This window comes from Phalacrocorax carbo, chromosome 26, assembly GCF_963921805.1.
Source record: "Phalacrocorax carbo chromosome 26, bPhaCar2.1, whole genome shotgun sequence".
Taxonomy (NCBI): Eukaryota; Metazoa; Chordata; class Aves; order Suliformes; family Phalacrocoracidae; genus Phalacrocorax; species Phalacrocorax carbo.
The window spans coordinates 1,433,208-1,452,902 of NC_087538.1; the positions used below are offsets into that span (position 1 = coordinate 1,433,208).

A 19,695-nucleotide genomic window follows, 5' to 3' on the forward strand; every position below is an offset into this window, starting at 1 on the left:
TCTCCACCCCCAAACACCAGCTCTCCCAGAAAGGCGCTCTCGTTCCTCAAGTCTTCTGCAACGGGAGAAAGAAATGGAAATGAGCAAATAAGAGCAGGCATCAGAGAATGAAAGAGCATTTCAAGAAGAAACAGATCTTATGTTTGCCCTGCTGATGCTTCCACGTGCCCAGAGCTCCTCCTTGCCCGAGGGAAGCCTTGCCTGCAACCTGAGGAGTGCCCAGGTGGCCAAGGAGGCCAACAGCACCCGGGCTTGTATCAGGAATAATGTGGCCAGCAGGATCGGGGCAGGGATGGTGCCCCTGTGCTCGGCACTGGTGAGGTCACACCTTGCATATTGTGTTCAGTTTTGGGCCCCTCAGTGCAAGAAGGACACTGAGGTGCTAAAGCGTGTCCACAGAAGGGCAGGGCATCTGGGGAAGGGTCTGGAGAGCAAGCAGGTCATATGAGGAGAGGTTGAGGGAACTGGGGTTGTTTGGCCTGGAGGAGAGGAGGCAGAGGGGAGACCTTATCGCTCTCTACAAGTACCTGACAGGAGGTTGTAGTGAGGTGGGGGTTGGTCATTCAGGTTACTAGTGTAGAACGAGAGGAAACGGCTTCAAGATGCATCAGGGCAGATTTAAATTGGGTATTAGGAAAACTTTCTTTGCTGAAAGAGTGGTCAGATATTGGAAGAGGCTGCCCAGAGAGGTGGTGGAGTCGCCATCCCTGAAGGTGTTCAAACAATGTGTAGATGTGGCAGTTCAGGTCATGGTTTAGCAGACATGGTAGTGTTGGGCTGATGGTTCAACCTGATGATCCTAGAGGTCTTTTCCAATCTTATTGATTCTATGGTTCTATGATCCTATGGAAGGATTTGCTAAAATTGATTTCTCCTGGCATGCACCCTGGCTGAAATACAAATATGGGCAGGCCTGGCTTCTCCTTTAAGTGTTCCTGAAGTAGGAAACACTCCTTACGGTGCCCTTGAGTTGCCTTTCGAGTTCAGACTGAGTTTGGAACTGGACCCTTGCTGAGTTTGGAAGGTGCTGTCCTTGAAGACGAGCTGTGCTGAGCTCTGCAACCATGTCACAGCTCTGGCTCTTCAATGGAACACCACATGCCCGTTTGGAGAAAGGAGATCCTTCCCTGTCACCTTCCTGCTGTCCTGTTTAACGATGGGGCAATATAAGTGATTGTCGTGCCCAAATCGTTTCCTCACAGGAGAAATAACAGTGCTGGAAAGCCGTGTCTCCCCCCAGCTGAGGGGGGGAGCATCAGGGATTCCTGCAGCCTGTTTCACAGCAGGTTCCCCCGGAGCCCCAGGGACACCTGGAGGGAGCCCCGAGGGGCAGAGAAAGGGCTGCCTTGGGCTGTGCCTCTGCTGCCGAGCTGGGCTGGGCTCCTGGCGTGGAGGGAGCTGCTGGCAATGAGGCAGCGCTGCCGAGAGACAGCTCTGCCCAGGAGCAGCTCCTCTGCCAAGCGCAGCAGGGCTGAGGGCAGACATGATAAATGAGAGAGGCTGAAGTCAGTCTGGGGAGGAAGAATGGCTGAGATCTCACTGGGGGAGAAATCTTCACAGAATTTGAAACATTAAGTCTCTGGTTGTTGGCCAGTGAAGATTCAGTTGCTGGAGGGATCTCCTGAGGTTGGCACCTCCCACAGCTTTTAGGGTCTTTCAGGTGGACTCTCACAGTTTGTCTAGTGCAGAGGAGGTGTCATACTGCGGAGCTGGGTATCCCTGCTGCACCATCCGAGGGACGGGGCAAGCCAGCCCCCTCCTCCCTTCTGCCAGGGATGGCTGCAGTGGGATGAAGGTGGGTGCGCACCCAGGGCTGCCCAGGGCTGTCCTTCAGAGCAGGGTCCCTGCACCCCAGGGGACTCTGTGCTGGGGCAGGGACTCTGCTCCATCCCCGGGTCAGTGCCCAGCCTGCCCGGGGAGCTCCCCATGGGGCCGTGGGGACAGGCTGTGGGTGGAAGGAGCGGTGCTCGGCGGGGCAGGGCAGGGTTCTGCTGCTGAGAGGGTGCTGTGTGTGTCAGGACAAGGTGGGGGTTGATGTAAAGAGAAGGAGCTTTCCAGGGTCTGTTTTCAATTTCCTACTTGGGGAAGGGTGAGATGATGGGGGGATGGGAGAAATAGAATAGGAGCTGTAATGTTTGAACAACTACTGAGTCTCCTGAGCTGTAACTCTGAGTGACCAGCATGTCTACTGGGAGCCTCCTGAAGTGCCTTCAGCCACTCCTCTGCCTTTGGACTGCACCAGCATCACCTCTGCTGGCCCCACCAGGGCTGTCCTGACCTGCCCTTTCCCACCTGCAAAGAGGAAGATGTGCCCAGGCAGTGCCCTGCAAACAGGCAGGTTTCTGTAGGGCCAAGGTGAGTGCACAGAGGTTGGGATGGGGCTGTGAGCACTGACAGGGAGAAGACATGGCACAGACAAACACCTCTGAGGAGGAAAATGTCCAGACAGCAGAGGTATGATCAGGGAATGAGAGGAAATTAAAATGAGAAATGCTGTGGGAAGGAGGGCAATGTTGATGTCTGGGAGCTGGCGTGCACAGCTGGGTGAGGGTAACGCTTCCCTGAGTGCTCGGCTGTCTCTCCACTGCCTCTCTGAGCCAGACCATCACTGCATTCATCCTTGTTTCTGCACTAGCCTGTGATATTGTTCCTCTTATCTAGTTCTTGCTGTCAGGCTCTTCAGGGCATGGGAGTTGCAGCAGCCAAGTCAGGCCCTGATCTTGAGATTCCTCCCAGGCAAGTGTCTCCATGGGAATGAGGTGCCCAAGCTCTTCTCTAACTGTGGGGCTGTGGGCAAAGCAGTCTGTGTGGCTGGGGAACGCGCTGTGTGCCTGTGACTGAGCTCTCTTCATCAGGACAGTTGGGCATCTCCTTGGGGTGTCCTTCCAAGCTCTGAGCTGCCCTCCAGGATGCAAATCTTTCCTATAGCATCTTGGTGTTACCTGTATGTCCCATGGAGAAGCGCAGAGATGCTACAGCTGAGGAAATGCTGTTGGGTTTGTGAAATGAACCATGTGTGTCTTTGTATAGAAGCAGGTGCTGAGACCTTGCTGAGATACATTAAGAAAAGGTGAGACATTTAGTGATCCCTCTGCTCTCAGCAGTGTCTGGTTTCTTTTCAAAGTACCACAGGAGTGAGACTGTCCTCCAAAACCAAAAGATGTAAGAGCAGGGCACTTGGGAACAAGCCCCATCACTTTGCCCAGAGCCACACTGAATCCCTTTGCCCCTTAGGCAGGTCTCACAGTCGGTGACTCCAAGCGTGGCAGAAATGCAGGAACTTCTGACTTCAGAGAACCAGTCATGGTGTGCAGGTAGGAAAAAAATGCTCTAAAACTCCTTTCTGCTGCCCACATTCTTTATCTCTGGGAGTGCAGATGAGAACAAGCCCTTCTGCGATTGGCGTGGTTTTGTCTGACAAATGCTGAATATCCAGCCTGTTCCCCCGCCACATTCCCACGTACCCTGTGCAGCAGGGCAGGGATGACTCCTCGAGAGGCCACACACAGAGTCCTGGCTGCTCAGCCAGCACACAGTGAGGCTCAAGTCAGGGACCTGAATGAAACTTTCCCCAGAGGTATAAAAAGTTTTGCGAGACACAGTGGGAGGATCTAAAAGAAATGGCATAGTTTTTGCTCAGAGAAACCTGTCTTAACTTGTCTTTGTCTTTTCCTATAGGACCCACACCCAGAGGCAGCAGATGTCCAACAGCAGCTCCATCACCCTGTTCCTCCTCCTGGCGTTCACAGAGACGCGGGAGCTGCAGCTCCTGCACTTCTGGCTCTCCCTGGCCATCTACCTGGCTGCCCTCCTGGGCAACGGGCTCATCGTCACCGCCATCGCCTGCGACCACCGCCTCCACACCCCCATGTACTTCTTCCTCCTCAACCTCTCCCTCCTCGACCTGGGCTCCATCTCCACCACTCTCCCCAAATCCATGGCCAATTCCCTCGGGGACACCAGGGACATCTCCTACATGGGATGTGCTGCACAAGCCTTTCTATTTGTCTTTTTGATGTCAGCAGAGTTTTTTCTCCTCACGGTGATGGCCTACGACCGCTACGTGGCCATCTGCACACCCCTGCACTACGGGACCCTGCTGGGCAGCAGAGCTTGTGCCCACATGGCAGCAGCTGCCTGGGCCGGTGGGTTTCTCAATGCTCTGCTGCACACGGCCAGTACATTTTCACTCCCCCTCTGCCATGGCAATGCCCTGGGGCAGTTCTTCTGTGAAATCCCCCAGATCCTCAAGCTCTCCTGCTCAGACACCTACCTCAGGGAAGTCGGGATTCTTGTCGTTAGTGCCTGTTTAGTGTTTGGCTGTTTTGTTTTCATCCTTTTCTCCTATGTGCAGATCTTCAGGGCTGTGCTGAGGCTCCCCTCTGAGCAGGGACGGCACAAAGCCTTTTCCACGTGCCTCCCTCACCTGGCCGTGGTCTCCTTGTATATTGGCACTGGCACATTTGCCTACCTGAAGCCCCCCTCCATCTCCTCCCCATCCCTGGACCTGGTGTTGGCAGTGCTGTACTCGGTGGTGTCTCCAGCAGTGAACCCCCTCATCTACAGCATGAGGAACCAGGAGCTCAAGGATGCCGTGGGGAAACTGATCACTGGATGTTTTTCAGGTGCAAGAAACTGCTTGTTGCCTTCTCCACAGCACTCAGAATGGAACTCATGACAAGCCTATTTTACCTTGAAATATTTTCGGGGTGTGTGCAAGTGCACAATGAAGTTTTATTATCTATCCCACTTCTAATTCACTGTCTACTGTTGAATTTGACCCAGAGATTGTGTAAATGAGGAACTGTGCTCTCTGTGTATTTAAACAGAAAAAAAAAGGACTCTGCATCAACTTTTTTGTGCAAGACCCTTCCTCTGAGACCTCTATGAAGCTGCAGGGGCCGTGCCTGTGGACATAGGTGGGGGGAAAAGAGTCCTGGCACAGCAGCACTGCCAGGGAGCAGCAGCTCTTGGTCTTTTCAGAGCTGCTCTCTTCCCACGTCCACACTCTCCTCCTGAGCTGCTGAGCGGGTGTAAGGCCTGAGTGCTCTTGGAGATTGGTCACGGTCCTGCTGTGTTCTAGTGCTGTGCGTTCAGGAAGGCACATAACACCACAACACCGTTTCCATCAGGAAAGGGCATCTCCTGAGTGCAGTACCTGAAGGCTTATGTCTTCTTCCAGAGTTGCTCTCAAGAGCAGGCCCAAGAATGCTCTCAAGAGCATGCCCAAGGAATCGGTTCATTGTTTTGCTTGCTCTCCATGGGCTCAGTGTGATGAGGTCATGGTCCCAGTATGACCTTCAAGGGACTGAGGGCTGGTTCAGGTGCTGCTTGTTGGTGGCCAGCACCCATGCAGGTGGTGAATGGTCTCTGACTGACCCTCCTGGGGCTCTGGAGCATGTGACAGGGCTGATGGCAGGTGAATGCTTTTCTGGAGGGACTTGGGAGCTGCCAGGAGAGCAGAGGGGATGTGCAGGGAGGGACAGCGTGTGCCAGGGACTTGGCAGTGAATGGACCCCACCGAGCACCAGCCTGTCCAGCACGGTGTCGCCCAGAAACAACACTCTAGATCTGGGTGTGAAGTGGCAAACAGGAGCTCAGCAAGCCCAGGGGACACAGGAGGGGCAGGGAAAGGAGCCTGGTGGGTGATTTGTCTTACCCTCAGTGAACCACAGCCCACTTTCTCTGCAGAGCAGCACCGCCAGCTCGGGGCTGTGGGGAGTATGGGGGCAGGGTGCAGGAATGGGCGGCCAGGCCAGCACAGGTGTGCTTAGCTGGGAAAAGGCATCTTGTGGGGAGATGGGATGTGCTGGGAGAGGAGCAGGGCACTGTGTGTGTGCCCATAAGGCATGGAGAGAGACATCCTTTGGTGCAGGTGCCCGGTTGGGGCAGGCTGCCCTGTCCCTGGGGCAGCAGGAGCTGCCTGAGGAGCCCCTGGGCCAATTCCCTCCTGCCGTGCTGGGGAGCAAGTTTGGCACGAGGGGCTGCAGAGTGCCTGGGCTGGATGAAGGTTTGTTGCCCTGATGTACTGGACCATTTCTTCTGTGGTTTTTGCCCCAGTGCTGGAACTCTCCTGCAGTGAAACCATGACACTCCTGCTCTCTGCTTTCAGAACCTGGTGCTTAGGCCCAGTCTCCCAGTTTCTGTTCACGCCGGCATCCCTTGTGTGCACCAGCGCTGCCACCCTGGGGCAGCCCTCCTGCCCAGCTGGGCACGCAGGCGGCCTTCTCCGCCTGCTCCTCTCACCTCGCTAGTGCCACTCTTTTCTACAGCCTCTCTCATCGTTGTCTAAGTGATGCCCAGAACAGCCCCCCGAGACAGTCTGACGATGCCCTTTTCCAACACCATCCCCGCCCCTGCTCAATCCTCTCACCTACAGCCTGTGGGGCAGAAAGGATGGGGGCAGGGACACACTTGACAGCTTGTTGACAGCTGGACTGAAGAAGTGGAGTATGTGGTGGGTGGGAAGTTGGCTGAATGATGAGGGTCAAATATCATCCATGGTACAAAGTCCTCCTGGCAGACACTTACTGGTTGCTTCCCTCAGTGACCAGCCCTTGACCCCCATGTGGAACCTTTTTAGTATCCCTCTGTATGATGGGACAAAACACATTTTCAACTCCTTGTGGATGATGCCAAGTTACAGGAAGACCTTGATCCATCTCACATAGTCAACTCTAGTGTGATCAACACTGTTCTAGCCAGGAGTTTGTAGCACAGCAGTATATGGGCTGTTATTGGAGAACGTGACTCCATCTGAGCGACACCCAGCACAATGGCATTCAGGTATCTTTCCAACCCCAGTAATACTCACATTCAATGACTGTCTTGTCTTGGGAGAGCTGTTTGAAGACAGAAGAAACAGAGGAAGAAGAAAGATTAGAGAGCCAGAACTAGTGATATAAATCGCACCAGTATAAATACAGCAGTTCCTCTGAGGAACCTTTTTCCACTCAAAGTATTGGTAGGAAATCCCTCTGATAAATTTGATGAACCAAGCTTACTTTTATCTGCTCAGGTCCTGGGCTACAGGGCCACAAGGAGGGTGACGGTTGGGTACATCTTGTGTGGTCATTTGTGTCTCGGGAACTCCCAATCCAGGAGGAAGCCAAAGGCTGTGAAGGGGTCTGTGAGGTCACTTGTGCCTCTGGAGGTGACAGGCCAAGAGCAGGACCGTGGCTGGGAAAGGGACTGTGAGGTCACTTCTTTCTGAAAGAGCCGGTGGGTCAGCCCTTGACCCATGGCTGGGGTATGGGCTTGTAAGCTGACACCTGCCAGCGTCTCCGAGAGGCCGGCAGGAGGCACCTGGCTGGCACAGCGACCGTGAGATCCCCTCTGCCGAAGGAGCCGGGCTCACTGCACGAAGGGGGCTTCTGTTCTGGGTGTCGTGTCTCTGCTGCCCGGGGGCCTGATGGGGCAGCAGCAGGCACGCAGCTTGGCCGTGTCTATGGAGAAGCTGAAGGGCGGCAGCCTGCGGGGATGACGGTGAGGTTACTTCTGGTGCTCAGGGGAAAGGCCACGGGAAGGCTGCCGCGCTGGGACGCCTGCTTGAAGGGTGGTTTCCCAGTGGTGGAGCTTTCCTTGGAGGGAGGGAAGAGCAGGAGAGAGCAGCACTGCCACGCAGGGCAGCCTGGGAGGTGGGAAGTGGCCATGAGGGGGAAGAGATGTCCCTCAAAGGGTCGTGCTGTGGTACATGAAGTCCTCCCGAAGGAGGATGGGATCAGTCCCTCTCTGTGTCTCACAGAACAGAGCGTGAGGACAGACAGACGTCAGTGACTGTATGGCAATGGCAGGTGAGAGCAAGGTGGGGAAGCGAGGGGGGTGTCTCCAGTGTGCAGGGAAGAAGCATCGGCTGTGGGACAGCACAGGGCAAGCTCTGGTAGAGAAGGCAAAGAGCGCTGGCAAGGCTGGAAGCTGCCAGGAGAACCCAAGGCTTTGTCCCCGTGGCTCTGGCAAGTGTCTCTGCCAGCAAGGCCTATGAGGAGACACGTTGTCCTCAGGCACGGGGGCCTCCTCGCCTCCTCGCACACCCCAGTGAGGCTGGGCACTGCCGTACCCTTGTCCTTCACTCACCATCACACACCCCACAGCCCCCTGCCCCAGGAAGGGCCCTGAGCGCTGTGTGAGGGACAGGGTCTGCCTTCCCCGGGGCTGGGGCTCAGAGCTTGGCCCTTCTGCTTCATGAGGCAAAGCCAGGGTTTCCCCAGCATCCGAGCTGCCGGCACATTACCTTGGCCTCCCTGGAGTCACGGCTTCCAGTTATCTGCCCTAACGAGTCCCTGGGGAGCCTGTCTCAGCAATGGCCCTCCTCAGAGGGACTCAGTCCTGCTTCAAGACACTTCAGGGTTTTTTTCTGACTTTAACTTAAGGAAAGGTTTGCGCAATCTCCTCTCAGTCCCAAGGTTGAAGGACTCGGCACCAAAGACGCGATGGGGCTCATTAAAAGAAAGAAAGCCCAAACGAGCTCTATTTCTTCCTCTAATTTTCTTCAAGTCTTGTACAGTTAATTAGAGAAGTTTCCTGGTGACTTATGGAGAAAGGTTTCAAGGAGCTTCTAATAAAAAGGACTTTTTATTTTAAAGGGTGTAGATTAATATTTTTCAGTTTAGAGAAGAGGCAATGGCAGCACTCTCCAATAGATACTGACCCAGGGTCTCTCCTAGGGAGACCTGGACTGGTCAGGGAAGCTGTCCCTTCAGGTCTGACACAGTAAGGACAACCTCCCACCGCACCTCCCCAGCCCCAGCATGTCTCTCGTCAGGCACCTGCGTCTTGTGCTGCTTTTCCTTACATCAGACTGCTCCACTGGTCTCTGCAGCTGGGTGTTGCAGCTCCTTCATACCAGCTCCCACCTGCTTTCCTTTGAGAACTGGCTGCACACAGGCAAAGGGGGATGGTTCTTATTTTTTGAACAAACAAAGTAAAACCGATAAGGTTCACCATTGAAGTAAAACCCACCCCTCAATTGTATGCCAAGTAAAACCTGCCACAAATGAGGTTCACCTTCCACAAGGCAAAATCATGCAGGAAATGTTTTTGACAGAAAAGATATGATAAAAAAACACAATTAAAGAGTTGGGTAAAGACACATTTAGAAAGACTATGGAACAACAGGCAGCCTTTAACTCCCTTCTGCTCAAAGCAGCAACTGTGTATTTGAGAGGTGCCTGAATGAGCAAAGAGTGAGGGGAAGGGAAATCTGGAGAGCAATTGCAAGCGTTTCTGTGCAGATGGGCTGCTGGAAAGGTGATGTCAGACGTGGTCAGTTTAGGTAGGACAGGTGGGAATGCGTGAAAGATGAGGGAGATGAAATGCACAGCCTAATAGACAGAGCACTGACAATGCAAGTCTAGTGGAAGGTCAATAGCTCTGCTCTTGCTATTAATGCACATCCTGAAAACTCCTCATTTCGAGAAACCATGGGGAAACACTGACATTTCATTGCAAGTATTCAGCTGTTTCAGCTGAGGCGGTCGTGCTCATCCTTTGAAACACGTGTCAGAAATTCTCTGGTTTCCAGGCAGCGCTCCGCTGTCTGACTGTGAGTGTCCAGCGCTGCCTCTGGAGGAGCCAGTGTCTCTGCAGCCCATGCCTGGCACTGGCAGCTGTCACAGGGGACCTGCTGGAGACAAGAGGCCCTCGGAAGTGGCAGCTGGAGCCTGGGCAGAGGGTCCCAGGGCACCTACACTGGCACCACGTGCCCGTGTCCCTGTAACTGCATCCCAGCCCAATCCTGGGATCACTTGCCTTTGCAAACAAAGGCAGTACACGAAATCCCCCCACAGATCAGGATATTAAAACAAGACAGAACAAAGCAAGGAGGATAGCAACATCAACAGTGTCTGAAGCTTCAAGTTGCAAGAGGACACTTCCTCCTCTCTACATCTTTCATTCTATTTCCTTGTTGCTTTGGTTTTTTTTAATCTTCTCAACATTTCCATCATACCTACTGCATTAAGAAAGATAATTTTGTGTCTTGCACGTTGATTTAGTGCTTTCCCTATGGTTGACTCCCCCTTGGGCGATCTCTCACTTTGTGGGGCTCCAGGCAGTGACACGGTCCATGCACGTGTTGCGGGCGCTGCAGGCAGCTCCACATTCCTCTCCTGGAGGATGCCTGTGCCCTGCCGCGCGCTGGGACGGCGCAGTATGGCAGTGTCTCAGTGAGCATGCACCGCCTCCTCTGTCAATTGACATCAAGGCATGTGTCCTAAACCCAACCCTTGATCTCTAACAGCCACCAAGGTGACGATGAGCTTTCTGCTCAGGCCCTTTGGGGGGAAATTCCTGGGCCTGTTGTTGACATCAGCTTTGGAAGAACAGCCAAATCTTGAGGTCCTGCCTGATGGAGGCATCATTTTCTTACAGAGATGCTGTGAGAGTGTCAGCTCTGAAAAGGCGTTACAAAAAACATCAATACAGGTTTGAGGTAATAGACAGGGATAGGTTCATTTATAAGGAGGGTAAGATGAATACAATCGATTATGTAGGAACGTAACAACAATAAATAATAGAACAGGTAGAGCTAAAAAAAAATAAATCAGTAAACAAAGTAAAGGTCTTCATTGGGATACACTAAATGTCATTTTTGGAGAGTGATGGAAAGTTTATTGATAGTGACAAATATCCATGAAATCACTTGCTTAATGGGCTGCTTGAGCTCCTGGTTCCTCATGCTGTAGATGAGGGGGTTCACTGCTGGAGGCACCACCGAGTACAGCACTGCCAACACCAGGTCCAGGGATGGGGAGGAGATGGAGGGGGGCTTCAGGTAGGCAAATGTGCCAGTGCCAATATACAGGGAGACCACGGCCAGGTGAGGGAGGCACGTGGAAAAGGCTTTGTGCCGTCCCTGCTCAGAGGGGAGCCTCAGCACAGCCCTGAAGATCTGCACATAGGAGAAAAGGATGAAAACAAAACAGCCAAACACTAAACAGGCACTAACGACAAGAATCCCGACTTCCCTGAGGTAGGTGCCTGAGCAGGAGAGCTTGAGGATCTGGGGGATTTCACAGAAGAACTGCCCCAGGGCATTGCCATGGCAGAGGGGCAGTGAAAATGTACTGGCCGTGTGCAGCAGAGCATTGAGAAACCCACCGGCCCAGGCAGCTGCTGCCATGTGGGCACAAGCCCTGCTGCCCAGCAGGGTCCCGTAGTGCAGGGGTGTGCAGATGGCCACGTAGCGGTCGTAGGCCATCACCGTGAGGAGAAAAAACTCTGCTGACATCAAAAAGACAAATAGAAAGGCTTGTGCAGCACATCCCATGTAGGAGATGTCCCTGGTGTCCCCGAGGGAATTGGCCATGGATTTGGGGAGAGTGGTGGAGATGGAGCCCAGGTCGAGGAGGGAGAGGTTGAGGAGGAAGAAGTACATGGGGGTGTGGAGGCGGTGGTCGCAGGCGATGGCGGTGACGATGAGCCCGTTGCCCAGGAGGGCAGCCAGGTAGATGGCCAGGGAGAGCCAGAAGTGCAGGAGCTGCAGCTCCCGCGTCTCTGTGAACGCCAGGAGGAGGAAGTGGGTGATGGAGCTGCTGTTGGACATCTGCTGCATCTGGGTGTGGAGCACTGAACAGGGAGGTAAAGGAAGTGAGAAGTTAGGACAGATTTCTTTGAGAAAAAACCTGTTGTGTTTCTTACAGAAACGCCCCCAACTGCCTTTCACTTTTCAGGGAGACCTTTAGTGAGCTCAGGTTGGTGCTGGCGGAGGGAGAGTGCCCCAGGGAGCAGGAGGCTCTGCTGTGGGCTCTGCAGGAGTCATCCCAGCCCTACAGCAACAGGTAAATAGGAACGGGGGGTGATCTCAGTATAAATTGACTCCTGATATCAAATAGCTTTTCAGCATTGTCGCTCCCAACTCACCTGAGTGCAGAGCAGAGCTGAGAGGATTGTGTTTTGTGTCTTCTGTTGCAGTTGCCCCACCACAGCTGAGGGGTGCTTTGGGTGCAGAAACCCCTGGCATTTCTGCTGCACTGCAGGGGAAATCTTGTGGGTCCCAAGAGGCAAAGGGACTGTCCCTTAGTGCAGATCTCCAAACCCCTCCAAACCCCATTGTACCTGAGGAGATCTCAGCTCTGCCCTCCCAGCCAGGGACACAGAGGGCTCATTACAGCTGCCCACTCACAGCCACCCAGCAGCATTTCCATGGCTGTAGCCGCGAGGCACCTTCCCCATGGGGCTCTCGCATGACACAGAGATGCCCTGGGAGAGCTTTGCCCTGCTGGAGGGCATCCTGCAGCCCAGCAGCACCTCCCAAGTGTCGTGGTTCAGCCTCAGCTGGCAACTGAACACCACGCAGTCGCTCGCTCACCCCCCCCCACCCCTGTGGGATGGGGAAGAGAATCGGACGAGCAAAAGAACTTGTGGGTTGAGATAAGCACAGTTTAATAACTACAATAGAATGATGATGATAAATGATTATGATAATAATGACAGTAATGTTAATATAATAAAAGGGAAAAGGAAGGAAAGGGAAAACAGGGAACAAAAACGCAGAAACACGAACGATACAACCGCTCACCACCCGCCGACCGACGCTGCCCGTCCCCGAGCCACGATTGCTCCCTCCCTCCCCCGGCCAGCCCCTCCCAGCTAGCATACTGGGCATGACGTTACATGATATGGAATATCCCTTTGGTCAGTTTGAATCCACTCTCTTAGCTGTGCCCCCTCCCCTCCCGGCTTCTTGTGCACCCAGCAGAGCATGGGAGGCCAGACATGTCCTTGACTAGTATCAGCGCTGCCCAGCAACAGCCTAAACATCTGTGTGTTATCTCAACAGGTTTTTTTTCCATGCTAATTTCAAAGCACAGCACTATACCAGCTAGAGTGAAGAAAATTAACTCTATCCCAGCTGAAACCATGACAGTATCCACCCCTTATTCCATATCATTGACATCAGGCTCAGGTCCCATACTATTCAGTACAACTTCAATAATCCTTATCCATCTTCTTATCCTTTAACAATATATATATATATATATATATAGATACAGATTTTCATTTATCATTCCACTAGTTTATGGAACACCCCTGTAGAATGCCTGTGAAATGTCCATTGAGTTCATTTAGTCCATGACTTTGGATTTCATCTCTTGTAAGGGTCCTTCGGTGCGGCGGTGTGCGTGGGGTCAGGTTGTTGCATGTCAGTCCTTGTTCCATCACCGCTGCACTGGTAGTTCGTGTTCTCTCACTGCTGCACTTTGCTCGGTTCCATTGAAAGTTCATTTGCTATTATCATTAATTGGGAGATTCCCACCATGATAACATTCCACTGATGCAACCATAGTAGTGATGACATACAACATCATATTACAATTAACAGCATATTATTCAGTTCATTGGCTGTTTTCACCCAAAATTAAATCCCCCTGGGGTACACACCGAACTCCTCCATCCTCCCGCATCACCCACCAAGTGCACCCAGGTCCTCGAGCAAACGCAATCCCACGAGTGGGTTTGCCTCTGCTGGAAGCAGGAATAACCCAGACTGTCTTGCCCAGCATATTTTTTATGTGCACTACAGGGACTCTATCCCCTTCCACAGTACGTAAGGATTCTGATTGGGCCGGGCCAGCTCGCCTGGCAGATCCCCTTGTGTTGACTAACCAGGTGGCTTTTGCTAAATGTGTATCCCAGTGTTTAAATGTTCCACCCCCCATTGCTCTCAGTGTCATCTTTAATAGTCCATTGTATCTTTCGATTTTCCCAGAGGCTGGTGCGTGATAGGGGATGTGATACACCCACTCAATGCCGTGCTCTTTGGCCCAGGTGTCTATAAGGTTGTTTCGGAAATGAGTCCCATTATCTGACTCAATTCTCTCTGGGGTGCCATGTCGCCACAGGACTTGTTTTTCGAGACCCAGGATAGTGTTCCGGGCAGTGGCGTGGGGGACAGGAGATGTTTCCAGCCAGCCGGTGGTTGCTTCTACCATGGTGAGAACATGGCGCTTGCCTTGGCGGGTCTGTGGGAGTGTGATATAGTCGATTTGCCAGGCCTCCCCATATTTATATTTCAGCCATCGTCCCCCATACCACAGAGGCTTTACCCGCTTCGCTTGCTTGATTGCGGCACATGTTTCACATTCGTGGATAACCTGCGCAATAACGTCCATGGTCAAGTCCACTCCTCGATCACGAGCCCACCTGTATGTTGCATCTCTCCCTTGATGGCCTGAGGTGTCATGGGCCCACCGAGCTAGAAATAGTTCACCCTTATGCTGCCAGTCCAGACCCACCTCAGCCACTTCAATCTTGGCAGCCTGATCTACCTGCCGGTTGTTTCAATGCTCTTCAGTGGCCCGACTCTTGGGGACGTGAGCATCCACATGCCGTACCTTTACAACCAGGTTCTCTACCCGGGCAGCAATATCTTGCCACAGTGCGGCAGCCCAGATGGGTTTGCCTCTGTGCTGCCAGTTGCTTTGCTTCCACTGCTGCAGCCACCCCCACAGGGCATTTGCCACCATCCAGGAGTCAGTACAGAGATAGAGCACTGGCCACTTTTCCCGTTCAGCGATGTCTAATGCCAGCTGGATGGCCTTTACTTCTGCAAACTGGCTCGATTCACCTTCTCCTTCAGCAGTTTCTGCTACTTGTCGTGTAGGACTCCATACAGCAGCCTTCCATCTCCGGTGCTTCCCCACAAGGCGACAGGACCCATCAGTAAACAGGGCATATTGCTTCTCATCTTCTGGCAGTGTGTTATACAGTGGGGCTTCTTCAGCACGTGTCACCTCCTCCTCTGGTGATATTCCAAAGTCTTTGCCTTCTGGCCAGTCCATAATCACTTCCAAGATTCCTGGGCGACTGGGGTTTCCTACTCGAGCCCGCTGGGTGATCAGTGCAACCCATTTACTCCACGTAGCATCAGTTGCATGGTGTGTAGAGGGGACATTTCCTTTGAACATCCAGCCCAGCACTGGCAGTCGGGGTGCCAGGAGCAACTGTGCTTCAGTACCAACCACTTCTGAAGCAGCTCGGACCCCTTCATATGCTGCCAATATCTCTTTTTCAGTTGGAGTATGGCGGGCTTCAGACCCTCTGTATCCCCGACTCCAAAACCCTAGGGGTCGACCCCGGGTCTCCCCTGGTGCTTTCTGCCAGAGGCTCCAGGTAGGGCCATTCTCCCCGGCTGCGGTGTAGAGCACATTTTTAATATCTTGTCCTGCCCGGACTGGCCCAAGAGCTACTGCATGGACTATTTCCCGTTTAATCTGTTCAAAGGCTTGTTGTTGTTCAGGGCCCCATTTGAAATCATTCTTTTTCCGGGTCACTTGATGGAGGGGGCTTACGATCAGGCTGTAGTGTGGAATATGCATCCTCCAAAAACCCACAACGCCCAAGAAAGCTTGTGTTTCCTTTTTGCTGGTTGGTGGAGACATGGCTGTTATTTTGTTGATCACATCCATGGGGATCTGACGACGACCATCTTGCCATTTTATTCCCAAGAACTGGATTTCTCGTGCAGGTCCCTTAACTTTACTTTGTTTTATGGCGAAACCAGCTTTCAGGAGGATTTGAACTATTTCCTTCCCTTTCTCAAAAACTTCTTCTGCTGTATTGCCCCACACGATGATGTCATCAATGTATTGTAGGTGTTCGGGAGCTCCACCTTGTTCCAAAGCATTATGGATCAGTCCATGGCAAATGGTAGGGCTGTGTTTCCACCCCTGGGGCAGTCGATTCCAGGTGTACTGGACCCCCCTCCAAGTAAAAGCAAACTGTGGCCTGCACTCTGCTGCCAGAGGGATTGAGAAGAATGCATTAGCGATATCGATTGTGGCATACCACTTGGCTGCCTTGGACTCCAGTTCGTATTGAAGTTCTAGCATGTCTGGCACAGCAGCACTCAACGGTGGAGTGACTTCATTCAGGCCACGATAGTCTACCGTTAGCCTCCACTCTCCATTAGACTTCCGGACTGGCCATATGGGACTGTTAAAGGGTGAGTGGGTTTTACTGATGACTCCTTGGCTCTCCAGTCGACGAATGAGCCCGTGGATAGGGATCAGAGAGTCTCTGTTGGTGCGATATTGCCGTCGGTGCACTGTTGTGGTGGCGATCGGCACCTGTTGTTCTTTGACCTTCAGCAACCCCACAACAGAAGGGTCCTTCGAGAGGCCAGGCAAAGTAGACAGCTGTTTAATTTCCGCCGTCTCCAAGGCGGCTACACCAAAAGCCCACTTGTAACCTTTTGGGTCCTTGAAATACCCTCTCCTGAGATAGTCTATGCCAAGGATGCAGGGAGCCTCGGGGCCAGTCACAATGGGGTGCTTCTGCCACTCATTGCCAGTTAGGCTCACTTCAGCCTCCAATACAGTTAGCTCTTGGGATCCCCCCGTCACTCCAGCAATGCTGATGGGTTCTGCCCCTATATAGTTTGATGGCATTAAGGTACACTGTGCACCGGTGTCCACTAAAGCTCTATATTCCTGTGGGTCAGATGTGCCAGGCCATCGGATCCACACAGTCCAGTAAACCCGGTTATCCCTCTCCTCCACCTGGCTGGAGGCAGGGCCCCCCTAGTCCTGATCATAGTATTCATCACTCACTTCCGGTAGATATGAATCACGGGTGTCTCTGTTAAGATCAGTCAGGCCATCAGCACTTCTGCTCCTCTGTCTGGAGAATTGCTTACAGGAAACTGGGGCAGCAGCTCTCCTGGAGAAACTCCCCTGAGTAATTGTTCTCCCTTGCAGCTCACGTACCCGTGCCTCTAAGGCTGAGGTAGGTTTTCCATCCCACTTCTTCATGTCCTCTCCGTGATCACGCAGGTAAAACCATAGGGTGCCCCGTCGTGTGTATCCCTTCTCTTGAGCCAAGGGACAATTACTCCTAATGGCTGAGATACTGGTCCGTACTGGTGGGGAGTAGGACATATCTTCTTTGAGTTGCTGGAACTCTCGGGACAGTTTCTCAACAGCAGAGACGAGCGAGGAAGAGAGATTCGCTTCATATTCCCGGAGTCTATCAATCAACTCAGCCACCGTTGGTGTCTCGTCATCTTTCCAGGACATCACTGCCAATGAGTTTGCATACGAGGATGGTGCGCTCCGTACAAACTTCCGCCACATGGGTCGTGTGCACTCGGCTTCATCTGGATCTTTGGAGGACCGTTGATCGTCCAGGTCACCATAAACCACCTCAAGCACGGCTAATTCCCTTAGATGCTGAACGCCTTTCTCCATGGTTGTCCATTTTCCTAGGCGAAATACAATATCTTCTTTGAAGGGATACCTCTCTCTCACCGCGGCCAGGAGCCGCCTCCAGAGGCTGAGGGCTTGTGTTCCTTTTCCAATTGCTTTATCAATGCCCCCTTCCCTAGAGAGGGATCCCAGTTGTTTGGCTTCCTTCCCCTCTAATTCCAAACTACTGGCCCCATTATCCCAGCATCGGAGCAGCCAGGTGATAACGTGCTCACCTGAATGACGCCCGAAATCTTTCCGTATATCCCGCAACTCACTCAAGGATAGAGATCGGGTAGTTTCCGTTTCTTGTACACATGGTTCCTCCTCCTCCTCCTCTTCTCGTGATGGCCCTGGTTCATCGTAATCTCTTTCTAAACGAGTTGACTTTCTCTTCCATGATTTCTTCTTGCGTATAGGGGCGACTGATACTGGCACAGGTTGGTCCTCTGGTTCAGCTGCAACGCTTGGCCCTGGGGTTTGAGTAGCTGCAGTGCCTGTCGTGGGGGTTTGAGTGGCCACCGTGCTCATCACCGGGGTTGGAGTAGCTGCAGTCTCTGTCGCGGCGGGTTGGGTGGCCGCAGTGCTCATCACCGGGGTTGGAGTAGCTGCATTCCCTGTCACGGCGGGTTGGGTGGCCGCAGTGCTCATCACCGGGGTTGGAGTAGCTGCAGTATCTGTCGCGGCGGGTTGGGTGGCCGCAGTGTTTGTCACCGGGGTTGGAGTAGCTGCAGTCTCTGTCACGGCGGTTTGGGTGGCCGCAGTGCTTGTCGCTGGGGTTGGAGTAGTTCCCTTCTCTTTCCCTTGGGGGTACTGATTAGTGTTAAATAGGGCTCGATAGGCATAAGCCAGACCCCAGCACATGGCAGTGATCTGTATGTCTCTGGAATTGCCAGGGTGACAACATATTTCCTCCAAATGTTCTACTAATTTTTCAGGATTCTGCACTTGTTCAGGGGTGAAGTCCCACACCACAGGGGGTGCCCACCGTCTTAGGCATTTGCCCATACTTTCCCACATACCCTGCCACGCATAGCTATCGAGCCTTGGGACAGATCTCTGGATTATATTCTTAACTTGCTTACTAACCTTAGACAGATCTGATACCACTTGCCAAAGCAATATCAACAGATGTATCTTAACTACACAAGGATGTTCAAGATACTGAAAAGTTGTTGTAATGAGGGAGGAGACATTACATAAGATATTAGCTACGGTGCCATTCTGTATTTCCTCCATAAAAAACTCCTCAGAGGAGGAGGTATAATTGCTAATTGCCTCCATGAGGTGGTAGCTGTAGTACAGTAACGGCTTCCATGCAAAACCTAAATAACTGATAACAGTCAAGGCCAGTGTTTTAATAACAAGTCTCCTAGGCAAAATATCTCTAATCACTGCAGAGCACAGCCAGCTGACAGAACCAACAGCAAGTTTTAACATGTACTTTACAATCAGCATGGTAAAGACTGGACAAGCTAATACTGCGAGCAGATTAATCAATGCTGTGACCAGCAACTGTTATTATCTCAAACCCTTCTCGCCCCACGTTGGGCACCAAAAATAGACTGTCGTGGTTCAGCCTCAGCTGGCAACTGAACACCACGCAGCCGCTCGCTCACCCCCCCCCCACCCCTGTGGGATGGGGAAGAGAATCGGACGAGCAAAAGAACTTGTGGGTTGAGATAAGCACAGTTTAATAACTACAATAGAATGATGATGATAAATGATTATGATAATAATGACAGTAATGTTAATATAATAAAAGGGGGAAGGAAGGAAAGGGAAAACAGGGAACAAAAACGCAGAAACACGAACGATACAACCGCTCACCACCCGCCGACCGACGCTGCCCGTCCCCGAGCCGCGATTGCCCCCTCCCTCCCCCGGCCAGCCCCTCCCAGCTAGCATACTGGGCATGACGTTACATGATATGGAATATCCCTTTGGTCAGTTTGAATCCACTCTCTTAGCTGTGCCCCCTCCCCTCCCGGCTTCTTGTGCACCCAGCAGAGCATGGGAGGCTAGACATGTCCTTGACTAGTATCAGCGCTGCCCAGCAACAGCCTAAACATCTGTGTGTTATCTCAACAGGTTTTTTTCCATGCTAATTTCAAAGCACAGCACTATACCAGCTAGAGTGAAGAAAATTAACTCTATCCCAGCTGAAACCATGACACCAACCATAAATAGCTTCTGGTGGGGAAGAAGCAAGCTCCAGGCAGAAGCCAACCCATAGCCTCTTGTGAGTTGTTAAGCAATGCTTGTAACCTCTTAGCCTAGGCCAGTCGGAAAATGCAATGGAAGAATAGAATTTCTCGTCGTAAGATAGCATTTGTTTCTTATGTTGTTGGTACTTTTGTCTTCTGTGCAAAACTTGCAGGTTTCCATCGCAGGAATGCTGTTCTCACCAAAGCAGTCACGATAATGAGTGCCTTTGAGATGCTCAGAGAGAAATGTTCTGCGGTTCCTTCTGAATTACAGCTGTTCCTCAAATAAAAAGCGTTTTCCAATG

General features: G+C 52.4%; 2 protein-coding genes across 2 annotated transcripts; one reads left to right on the forward strand and one right to left on the reverse strand.

The window, feature by feature from the left end:
* Positions 1–3,868: 3,868 nt before the first annotated feature.
* On the forward strand, positions 3,869–4,678 carry LOC135317461 (olfactory receptor 14A16-like). Its single transcript, XM_064473754.1, has one exon. It carries the CDS (start codon positions 3,869–3,871, stop codon positions 4,676–4,678), a length of 810 nt encoding a protein of 269 aa, XP_064329824.1.
* Positions 4,679–10,346: 5,668 nt separating this feature from the next.
* Positions 10,347–11,542, reverse strand: LOC135317553 (olfactory receptor 14C36-like). The gene has a single exon (XM_064473837.1). It carries the CDS (start codon positions 11,540–11,542, stop codon positions 10,583–10,585), a length of 960 nt encoding a protein of 319 aa, XP_064329907.1. The 3' UTR covers positions 10,347–10,582.
* Between the last annotated feature and the right edge of the window lie 8,153 nt (positions 11,543–19,695).

Excerpts from the sequence above, each read along its gene's own strand:
- LOC135317553 (XM_064473837.1), bottom strand. The coding sequence starts at position 11,542 with ATGTCCAACAGCAGCTCCATCACCCACTTCCTCCTCCTGGCGTTCACA.
- LOC135317461 (XM_064473754.1), top strand. The coding sequence starts at position 3,869 with ATGTACTTCTTCCTCCTCAACCTCTCCCTCCTCGACCTGGGCTCCATC.